This window comes from Rhopilema esculentum, chromosome 16, assembly GCF_057945365.1.
Source record: "Rhopilema esculentum isolate cy_ngs chromosome 16, ASM5794536v1, whole genome shotgun sequence".
Taxonomy (NCBI): Eukaryota; Metazoa; Cnidaria; class Scyphozoa; order Rhizostomeae; family Rhizostomatidae; genus Rhopilema; species Rhopilema esculentum.
The window spans coordinates 3,019,292-3,031,502 of NC_142830.1; the positions used below are offsets into that span (position 1 = coordinate 3,019,292).

At 35.9% G+C, this 12,211-nt stretch overlaps 1 protein-coding gene across 4 annotated transcripts in view; it reads right to left on the reverse strand.

Moving 5' to 3' along the window:
- LOC135682440 (uncharacterized) overlaps positions 1-12,211 on the reverse strand; it is a 67,111-nt gene that overhangs the window by 38,036 nt on the left and 16,864 nt on the right. For 3 of the 4 annotated variants that reach the window (XM_065197326.2, XM_065197329.2, XM_065197328.2), the window contains exons 7-11: positions 11,746-12,192; positions 10,817-11,182; positions 9,690-10,046; positions 7,049-7,114; positions 386-560 (exon numbers count right to left, since the gene is read on the reverse strand). In XM_065197326.2, the coding sequence (XP_065053398.2) occupies positions 386-560; positions 7,049-7,114; positions 9,690-10,046; positions 10,817-11,182; positions 11,746-12,192 (1,411 nt within the window). The remainder of the gene's footprint in view (positions 1-385; positions 561-7,048; positions 7,115-9,689; positions 10,047-10,816; positions 11,183-11,745; positions 12,193-12,211) is intronic. The other variant, XM_065197327.2, reaches the window with a different exon arrangement.

The following is a 12,211-nucleotide window of genomic DNA, read 5'->3' on the forward strand; positions in this document are numbered from 1 at the left end:
GATGCCCGCCGAATACTTTCACTCACACATCACAACATCATTCACCTACACGCGATCAAACTCTCACATTTCTTCCAAAGGGTCAACATTTGCTAAGATACAAAGACAGGGCCAGCTCCTGCCAAGGTACCGGCAAAGTGGCCTGCGCATGGTGGGGGCAAGACAGTGCGAAAAATCAGCAAAGCGCTCACAAAAGTGAGAATATAGTGACATAAAATCGCTCTTAATTTATGAGTAAAAAAGACTTAAATCACATATAAACCAACACAAAATTTTGAAAACCGAAAAATACTGATATCTATTGAGATTTTCGAAATCAACTCTCTTATTACATTACATCTTAAATATGAATCAATTTCAATATGCATTTAGTACAGACGCTTACCGCTCTTCAATCCATACATTTCTGAATCGTGTCCAACCAGGAGATCAATCTTCTCTCTTGAGTGCTCCCTCTCTAGCACTTCTTTAACGGTTTTTACTTGGCGGAGGCGTTCCTCATCAAGCTGGCGTCGCAAGTCCAGTAACTTTGCTTCAAATCCAGCTTTTGCTCTACTCATCTGTATGAGAAATGGACAACTGTCAGATGTCGCATTCAGGAGATTACCTTGTCAAATCAATACATTGGATCCAGTTGGTCTAGCTTTGTAATCAGAATAACATATTGAATTTCTAAATTGTCTCGATGACTACATAGAGGTTGAACAGAAACCCAGCACTGGGGAGAAAATGTATTGAGAAAAATTTAATTATGAATTTTTGATACTATATTTAGCACATAATTTTTAGGCCATGCCTATAAGGTAAATGGGAAATTCTACAAATATCCAATCAAAAAAATGCCATTAAACTCAAATAAAACCAAAAAGCAGATAAAATAATTTAAATAAATCATTACAAACTGTGAAGAATTACTTGTACTGATGCGTTTTATAATTTTGCTTGATATTGATTCATCGATAGCATAAAAATAAAACCAAGCAAATAATGACTTCTTTAAAATGATTTATTCTAAATATAACAAATAATGGAGATAATGAACAACAAAGAATGGTTATGGCCAGGCCTTATTCTATAAAACAATCCCATCCCGTTTCCCCCTTCAAAATATAGATAATGCCCCCAAGCATGAAAAGGTTTTACCCTCTAATTGGGGGTAATCTAACTACCCAAAAATTGTAATAGATCATAGAGGGAGAGTGTCTCGGTTTATGGTCTTTTGTTTTAATCATTGAGGGAAAGTGAGCTATCAGGTATTTTATCCAAAGTTGTGTGAATCAAAAAGATGTCTAGAAAGGGACTTGTGAACAAACAATCCAGCTGACCCCAAAAATGGCATTTTTGTGGCAATGCATTTAAATTCAAAACTTTTCGCCCCTTTTAATAGCCTTTAATAGTTGTGACCTTTATTGTTATCTCAGCGAACCTCTCAAATAAGCTCCCCTTTCTGCTAAGCCCAGTAAAATGAGCCCCATCTCTTCTAAACCCCTTCTAGAACTGGACTGCAAACTGTTACATGAAACAAACCAAATGACTTCTAAACTAAGCAATAAGCTAAACTCAGAGAAATGAAAAATTGTTATAAGGCCTAGAAGTCCCAAACAATTTTATTCATCCATTCAAGATTTTTTCAGCTAACACTTATCAAATACATAAGTTTTGGTAAGTAGTGACTACTAATACATAAGTAGTGAAAGATAACAAATTTGTACATAAAAGTAATATTGAAAATTACTGTTTACTAATCGGTCATGAAGTACTCAATGCCATATGGGCAGAGCTGTACATACTTTTGGTGTAAAGAACAGGATTGTCCTAGTTGCTACTCAGAAATTCACACGTAATGCCATCATCAGGCAACTCAGCCAAATAGTTTGAAATGAGCATATTAGAAGAGAGAAAGGCATTCTTCAAGACCAAAACTTATATGCTGGTTTAATTCATATGTACTGTTTTCCTGTTTTCTTTTAGAGATCACAGACACCACAAAGAAACAATAGTCCAATAATTTCTCCCCAATAATCTCCTTGCTGCAACTGAAGCTTTGTAGAGCTTTCTCAAGATACCTAATACCTTCTTAAACAGAAAAAGCTATGGGTCTGAATAAAGACATATATACCACCACTGAGGGAGAAGGGTCAGTTGCAATTTTCTTCATGTTACTGATTTGCCCTTTCTTTAGGCGCTTGCCCCTTGCCCACCTTTATAACATATGCCAATGGATCCAAGGTGTTCATATTACAAGCACAATTAGATCACCTTTTGTAAAATATTTACTAATTGTAGCAACGTAAAACAAAACATGATCTATTTTTCTTTTCTTATACTTAGAAATGATGAGATTACACCCAAAAAATGCAGCTAGAAAACCTAAAATTAAACATCATCTTGCAAGATGTTTTTTGAAAAATATTCTTAGTACAAATGAGAACTGTTTGAGCAGAAGCATTGTAATCAACAGGAGCAACATATTCCAAGACTTTTAATTAAAATATCCAAGATTGTTGGAGAAAAATGATGTATTCCAGCTAACATTGCTTTTGTTGGACCAAAATATGTCTTAATGAGAGAAACAGATTTAATAGATTATACTCTTAGGGTTGATAATTACAGACAAATTGATGGGTTGCTGCATTTCAATTTTCCTGTTTGAAAAATCTATGTAACAAAAATTCAAAAATTGTTGAATCCATCTTCAACAAAATAAGATTATTGTGGTATAATGTACGATGCGTCTTGAAATTACTTTTGGTACATGTATCATTTATTTCATTTTCCCCTAAAACCTAACATTTATTACCTACAATACAAGAGCTGCAAACATAAGACAGCACTACATCAGATGACTGAGAGCATTGCAACAGCAAGGACCACAGAGAGAGATTTGTGGGTGGCAACAACCCACTTTGCCCTTTGAGAGGGGACCAAAGTACCATTTTCCATAAAGGTTCCCTCGACATCTTCCTTTTGTAATATCTAAGAGATTCCTATGAAATTCTGATTGTAGTGCCTTATTCATGACAAAATTTCGCGAACTTATAAAAAATTATTGAAAGTCAGAACTTAGTCTATCTTCAAGGTTCCTGAAAAAGATCAAAATAAAATGAAAGCATCTTCCCAGAATATTCTTTGCAGTCGTTATCTTGCAATTGTTTCAATAATACTTTGTTTCAATTGTTTCATTGTCACATTCTACTATTACTTCCATTTTATAAACGGTTTTCTACCATTTAACTATAAATCCTCCCTAGACATCGAGGCAATTTGCCCCCTTGTCCCCCTCTCGGTAGCCCTGCTTTGAATCATCATCATGATACTCTTAGGATGCTCAAGATTTTGGCCTTTCTATATAAATTATCTCTTTACTTGCCAAACCTTTAGGATTTGGATAACAGCCACTGATATTAGTGATAGGTAAGAATAGTTCAACTCTCAATCATGTAAACAGGAAAAGTGCCAGACAAAATATGCACACATTGAAGAATCACTTAGAAATTTGATGCACACTCAAATGTGCACACTTCTCTCAAATGCACTCTTCCGAGACTGCCCCCCCCCCCCCCCCTCTCTCTCTTGTCTCTCTGGCTATTCTGGCATCAAGTCCAATGTACCTATTAGGTACCGAACAAGATAAGATAACAGCAACATGGATGACTCAGGACAGACCTTCCAACTAACTATTCCACAGACAAATATTTTCTTGATTTCAATACAGTAAGTGCTGGATGGAACTTGAAAACTCAGACAATACAGTACATAAAACAGTTCCCAACTTAACATCTGTCATTAATTCAAAAATAATTGACAATTGTCGAGAAAATACAATACTTCCGCTAGTGAGGAAATCTTTCTCGTTTCACCCTACCACTAAATGATAGTGCCGTTAAATGGCGGTGATTGCCTTCAATTTTTGCATCTAAACATCCGAGCGGGGGCTTTACTACTTCCTTCGACTTCCTGATAGTAAAGTTCACACGCAAAGGGCCTAACGTAAATTTTATGGTATATTATATCAAAAAACGAATTATTTTTCGTATAGCAGAGATCATTCAGCATTTTTTCGTGTCGAAGGTCAAGGACAGAATAGCTTAACAATGCCTTTGCATAAGCAAAGATTGTTATAAGAACAGGAAGTAAACAAATGGGGCCATTGACCTTAGGAAAATCATAAGACTCCCCAAATGTCAAATAACGAAATTTTCTGATTTCAAAAGTATTTTTATTTTTACAAAACAGTTAGTGGATTGAAAGAAGCTATAAACTGGCCTATTTCAGAGTTCGTTATTTTGATTTGAATACAAGAATAGGTTTAAAAAAACCCGCCATTACAGGATTAAGTTCAAATTTGAATAAACCAATCTCCGATTAGCGAAGGTACTGGTCATTCAATTGGCATTAAATGCGTGAAAAATATAACACAAGTAATTTGGAAAAATGTTATGCAGCTAAACCAGACGAAAAAAGTTATTTCACGTGGTAGGGGGTGTGAGAGAATAAATTTTGCTAATACATACCCAAGTCACTGTGTAGAAGGGCGCCAATCGCCAACATTTCGTTAGACTGTGGGCAGTTACGAAAATAAACCAAACTTATCGTAAATTGCGTATCTTAATCAACCACATGGAACTCTAATGATACTTCGATATTAGCTTCTTCGGCCTCGCAAATACGAAATCAATTTCCCAAGAGTATGCTGCTTATTGTTCAAAACAAAATGACTCAACCGCTATTATTTCAAACTAATGATGACAACACAACCACGCAGCACGTGATCAAATATTCTAAGTTCAAACCTGAGTTCAAACAGAACGAACCTTCCGTTGCTTGAAAACATCGCATATTATTATGACAATTCTCACTGATATGAACAAAGCTAGAAACATCAACAAAAGGCCTGGAAAACTGTGCCTCTGCAGTTCTATAAAACGATTCCATGAATCTGCCAGATCTGGGTACCGGTACACCATTTTGAAGCCACTGTAATGTTGTTATTATTTTGGTTCACATAGTGATGACAGCAGATTTGAAAACGCAAGCTTGTCCATCCTCGGCTCTCCACCCACTCGTGCCCTTCTCTGTAACATTTCTCGTTGAACTCCAAATATTATAGAAAGGACTATCATGCCCAAAGTTAGTAGAGATTCCTTGGGTTTACAGTGATGTTGTCAGTATTGTTCTATTTAACAATGGGGCGATCAAATCCGAATTAAAAAGACTCTTACTCAAGCATAAAACCGGATCAAGTTTCACCCATAACCATACAAAAATATTGTAGAGATTTTCACTGGAGAACACTCTTGTTATCCGTTTGTTTGATGACATATAAAGTATATATCGCTCAAAGAAAGCGAACACAGGGAATTAAAATCGTGATTTTCGCCTAACACAATAATAATTTCAACAGTTTCATAGACATTTTAATGATTCGTTTAAGGTTATGATGAATATGATAACGACATGATTATGATAAATATCATATATCATGAATAATGATGATGGTGACATGATGATTATTATGAATTTGATGAATATGAACTTTTTAGATCGTCACAAACACTAGGAGCTAACAAATATTGTTATTAAGCCACGATATTGTTATAAATATATTGATAATTATTATAATTACCATTATTTTAGCAAGTATGATGATATCTTTAAAGAACATAAGATTGAAATAAGACTAACCGAGGTATTTTTCCGAAAAATTTTGAAGTTTAAAGTTTCCAAGCTACACAAAACAAATGGCAATCAGCCTAAGATATAATTGTGCTAATCAAAATAAACAACATCATAAATTCTTACCCGAAAAAGAAATCTTTCCATTTTAACTAAATAAAAATATTGGTTGGTAAACCCTTTATCTATCCATGTATGCTTTTATTTCTATGTTATCCATATATCTTCCATAATGGCCTAGATGGTATTTACACTCATGGCCTGATGGTCGAAAACGCTTACAAACACACAGTTGAATGGAGGTTACAGCTACCTGCCATTGCTAAATGGGCTTGTCTTCCAGCAAAGCGAATTACCGGTTAAAAACCCTCAGGTGGCTGATAGGAGGTAGCGTAAATTACAAGTCTATCCCCAACAAAGATCAAAAATATTGTTTTTCCACACCTGCAGACTGGACAGCCCCACGGCAGAGACTATTGAATGAGAAACAAAAGAATGTACAGTCGCTCCTTTTCCCCCTACTATATCAATTTCGTTAAAACGACACTGTTGAAGCACTTGTCAAAAGAAGTTAGTAGATTTTCAATAACCTCTTTACAACACCAGGATATGCAGTCACGTTTAGAATCATCGAACGTATGCAAATTCTTCTGTTTCTAGATTTAAAATCCATAATGCTCCTAGCCTGCTGGAGTAGTAACTGACGGTAGCTAAGTTGCTTTTAAACATGTTGAAAAATGTGGACAAGAAACAAGGACATTAATTTTGTATAGCAAACAGTTCAACGTTAATAAAGTCAAACTCACAGGAATTGTTTCTTAGGTCTTAATTTCAAGGAGATTCGTTCCTTGTTTGGCATTTTCGGGCATTTGTAAACCATTTTGAATCAAATTTTTATTGGCTTCTATGCAGAATCAATGGGAAGAGGGTAAATTGGCAGCTACCCTCATTCGTCATTCTGTTAAGGGCAGGTACAAGAGAGCAGCTATTTAAGAGGTTGGAAAATAATACGGCGTAGCTCACAACAGCAGCATGACATATATTTGTGAAAAAGTAGAGGCGAGAGAGAATTTTGTAACAAAGGTCCTTCAACCAAAAAATAATCCTGCTTTCTGTGCTCTTCACGTGGTCTTTCCTGACAAACAATGGACATGCACTAGTTTACAAACACTAGCTATCGGAGTATCGAGTGTTGCATCGTTAGCCTCATAGTAGAATACAGCGTGGTAAAACCAATTATATAGCGTCGCTTATATATCATTGGGTAAAACACGCTCACGACCTATGGAGCTCTAGAGAGAACATCTCGTAATTGTTTTAGTCAAGGCAACAAAAACTGTAGCACAACATGGTAAAAAACTATTTTGCTGACCTTGAAACATGGCAGCGATAACATGGAATCCAGAAGCCAGTCGCTTAGATCAAGCCAGTTTCGAAGCTGAAGGTGCATAAACATAAGAGCAAATTAAAAACAAAAAATGGTGCGTGTACCCTCTCACCCCCATGTAATATAAAAATGCAATTTCGAAATGCAACAAGGCAAGCGTTGGTCTGGGCTCAGTTTGCTAGGTTTTAATTTTCCATGCTTAAAAAAGTGTTGGTTTACATACATGACTAAAGGCTTCGGCATAAATTTGAAAGCACACTTGTTCTGTATTGGTTTTGACTTCGTGTACCCAGGCTTCAAAAAACGAACGTCAGATACTAACTAATGTGAACAATTGCAGACAAAGTAATTTCCTGCCCTTGTCACTTTGATCGTTATTTCCTACTTTAAATCCCATATTCCTTTCGTGGTAATTTATGATTTGTGATTCATGATTTGTGATTCATGATTTGTTTCATGAAGGCGTTCGCTTCAGTTACAGTCTTTTTGAGATAAGGAAAGACAAACAACAGGCCCTCTCAAAGCAGTTGCTAAAACAGGGCAAAATGTGTATAAAAATGGGGGTGAAAGGTTTCAAGTGCAAAAATATCTAAAGGAAATAAGGTAAAAATGGATCTACCAATTATATTAAGGTAATAGTGCATTCGTTTTTATTATTCCCTATTCAACGAGCTAGATTAGTGCTCTAGAACAGATACAAATCAAAAACTTAAAATGGTGACGGAATTCCCTCTCTAATCACAACTTGGTCCCTAAGTAGAGTTATTTGGTCTTTTGAAATTCGGCCTCTCACTTAGGAAAAAAAGGTTGGCTTGAAACATCGATAATACCCAGTCCAGTTCAGGGGAAACGTAAAGCTGATAATTTATGTCTTCGATGTTTGTTCTTGATGTTCTAGTAGCTGTTTGTCTTCGATGGTAATTATGCTGATGTTGATAATTATGATAATTATGCTGGTGATTCTTGCGATGATTACAATGATTAATGATCATGATCAACTGATATATGCTTATGACAAAACCCATTAACATAACTGAAACTGTCAAAGTCTTTCGCAAGGTGATTTCTCCAAAACTGAAGTTAATCACCTTTCTCTCGCACAGGTTGTGTTCAGTCTAAGGGCAGACAAACTAAAACAAACATTTTTCTCCCAAAATAAATCATATCTATGAATTATAAATATTCTAAATTACTCTTTTATCACGTTCCGCAATTTTATTATATATCTATATATTTACATCAAACATTCTTTCAAGGATAGGAATTAGTGTTGAGCCTGAGGGTGTCTGCAAATTTTTCATAAAAATACCTTAGTCCAAGTAAAAGGTTTGAAAAGATTCCTACCTTCTGGACAAATACCTCATCTAAAATGATCTTACAAATTACTTGCGGAAAGGGTGGGTTCCTGCAAAAGTATTTTGCTAAAGCATTTGTTGCAATAGGATTTAAATTTGATGACGAACTTAAAGGAAGTTTAGTTGCAAAGAAATAACTGGCCCTTGAAAATTGAATTACATCGAACTGACGAAGCGACAAAAAATAAAACAATAATTTTAGGTACAGTTTTAATTTACTTTTAAGCCTTTTGTGGCATTGACCTAAGTAAGAGGTGTAAGAACAAGCCAAATAACTGAGAGAAAAATATTTGCAGTTGCCCCCAGACTGAACAATGACCTCACGGAATCAGAAAATTCACAACTGTAATTAAAAATCGTTTGCCAATTATACAGCGCATGTAACAACTCTATGATTTTGCCAACTCAGCAACAGAAAACCTAAGCTTTCAGGCATTTTCGTCAAAAGAACATCTAATCTTATTTATTTACAAATATCACGATAAATTAGCGGGATTCTATCACCCTTGGGGAATTGGTCTAAAACACGAAAGGAGAACAAATGCCACTCTGTGTAACTGAAAATGTCCCTAAGGGAAGACACGTTTATGAGGTATTTTCATGAGGCATTTGAAAATCATACCGGCATTTATGACACCATGTGGTCTAGGAAAGGACTGTTTATTAACATTGCTGGTGTGGACTATGTCAACTCCCAGGATAAATATACATCTAAAACTCGGTATAAAATAGAAAGACTGGTGGTAATTGCTATCTGACTACATTACCAATGGCACAGCCAGGAAAAAACCATCTCTTATTGTACTCAAAACTCGGCATTCCTAAGAAATTTTGACGAAACCCTAAAGCTAATATTTGTGTGAAATGCTAAACAAACAGCGTATATATTACATCCCACCTCTGAAACACAAAATATATCCATGATCTCGTAGAAACAACAGCAGATAAAAAAATCAGGTAAAAATATGCCTACAGCAATGCACGCCAAAAAAGGTTAAATCAAATAAAACGACTTGCTTGTGGGAAACAAGACATAAATATGTACTTTTTCTTCAAGTTGGCGTTGCGTCGCTTGAAAACATAGTTTGTTTGCTTCAGCTACTAAATCCAATCCCTTAAGAACGTTGTGAAAATGCTTATTGCCACGATTGGTGAATGAAAAGTGTTTTGTATAAGGAATGAGTGTATGCAATCTAAAACACAACATAGTTTACCTTTACACTAGCAACAGCTAGATTCAACTAATCATAGGTATAGTAAGAATAAGGCACCTGGCATTCGTGCTCCTCTTCTATTTTTGATATTTTTTCTCCATACTGACGATGAAGGCCTTCCTCCGTAACAGCAATGCGGTCCCTATAGTCCGAGTCTAGGTCGGTGCGCAGTTGCCTTAGGTTGTCCTCATTTCTAACCTCGTAATCATTCCTTGTTGATTGTAGAATGTTAGAAAAGTTTTCTCGCAAGGTATCCTCTTGTTCCAGTAGCTCGTTTTCCCGTGCTCGGAAATCCTCTTCCCACTTTTGAAGTTCTAAATCCTTTAATTCGAGCTCCCGTTCTAATTCTTCCCTTTCAATACTCAAGTCTTTTTCCTTCAAAGAGAGCCTTTCTTCAATGCTTGTTAGCTCCGTCTACGAAAAATAAAAATAATAATCTGTTAAAACTCAAGATATTAATGTACTCTACTCAATAATATTCAAAAACCTGGGGCTAAAGCCTTACAATTTTGAGCGTACTTTTTCTTAGAACATTTCTTAAAAATACTTATTAGAACATTTCCTATAAACATTTTTCTTTGAATTCAGATCCTTTGATCCTTGCTATTGCAATTATGTAAACATCCAGCCTGAATATCTTTCGATTGCTCACCTGAAGTTTCTTCCTTAATCCTCTTATCTTGCCCGTTGAAATTCAACTATTTCAACGGAATGTTCTCACGAACCGCTTTTGGCTTACATTATTAAAAACCTGCATACGACTTTCCTGAAATTCCCAATAGAAAGAAACCCCTTTCTATACTTCAAATATACATAGGTCTTTCTGACAAAAAACTAAACATATTTGTAATTATGCGAAAATTTTTTGTTGTTAAACCATTCTGGTAATCTTGAGAATGCTTCTCGGGAAAAGAAACTAATTAAAGTCAAGAAAAACGGATTTAGTGGGCACGATTCCAAAGCACTGAATACTAAAACCTTTAATTCATTGCTATTAAAAACCCTACCCACATGAACGTGATAATTTTTGCCACTTGGGCCTTGCCATTTCACGGGGAGAGGGTGGTTGCACTGAAGATAACTAACCGAATTAGGCATAAATTGCAAGAACTAGAACTAGGCATGACCACAAAACTCAATTGTCGGAATAGCTACCATATTTCCAATTGAATCAATTGTCTTACCTTCAGTTCATCGCGCTGCTTTGTCAATTCGTCAGTTAGTTTCTCCTTCCCGTTCAGCATTTCCCTAAGCTTTTCCAGCTCAATCAACTTCTCATTCAAAGCCTCTCTTTCAGCTGCCAACTCCATCTCAAGAGCCTCTTTCTGACTGAGCTTTTCAGATAATAGTTTCTTCTCTTCCCTCAGTCTGTCCTCAAGCGTCGCTTTTTCCTGCACAACCCTGGCATAGCCCTGGTGGTCCTTTCTGTGTTGTTCTAATTGTTCTATTAGAGCGTCGCGTTGGCGATGAAGGGCGGCCAGCTGACGCCCGAATGCCTCCTGGATTTCATTGGTAACAAGATCACTGGTAGACAACTTCTCGTGCAATTCCTGAATAAATAACGAGCTACCATAAGTCAATTTTATCCTTTAATGTGCAGTAGTTATGGCTTCAAGTAAGTGTACATAGAAAATATGAGCTTTGTAGCAATAAAATTTCGCAAAAGACGCCCTTGGTGAATTTCGCACATTCATCGATGCCACCTTTCATAAAATAAACAACAAAGTGTATTGGTAAACTGGAAATCGTAACCATTTTTAAAAACAGGAAAAGGAATCAGTTGAACTCTCTGACAAAACAGTATATGGCTGAAGACCGAAACGTCGGAAAAGAGTTACAGATAAATTCTCCTTGCCTGGCGGGCATTCAAAGTATTGTCATTGCTGTGTATTCTTATTGACAAGCACCTTCTTTAAAACAAAGTGACATAAAAACTTCAATCAAGTAGGGTTCCTAGCTTAGATTATGTATTTCATTTGGGAAAGTGAAATCACTAGACGTTAATTGACTTAAAGCTTGTATTTTGTATGATAAACAACGAGAAATACTTCTGATGAGGTTTCAACAGCATCTAATAACTGCTAGAAAGAAACACAAACATTTGCATACAAACCTTTATAATATCTTCTTGTTTTTCAAGTTGATCTTGCAATAACTCTTTTTCGTTATACAGCTCAATATTATTCTCTTTCAATAAATTCACTAATCTCCAATTTTCATCTTTTAAGTCATTTTCAATTTTCTCTTTCTCTTTCAATTTTTGCTCGAGCATACCAATTTTATTGGCTGCATCCTTTTTCTCGCGTAACAAAACTTCGCTTGCTGTATTTTCTTGCGCCGTCCTTACTTCGGTTTCTTTCCCAACTCGAGCGCGTAATTGTTCTGCAAATAGCATTCGTTCGTTTTCAAGAGCTTCGCGTAACTCTTTGATTTCTTTCTTTTGCTGTTCTTGTTTTTCATTACTGTCAATCAGCAACTTTTGCAGATGCTTTAATTCCAAATCTTTATCAAATGAAGAAGATGCTACCTGCTCCTTTCGACTTGCCTCTTCCGCTCCAACCTAACGATAAAATTCAACT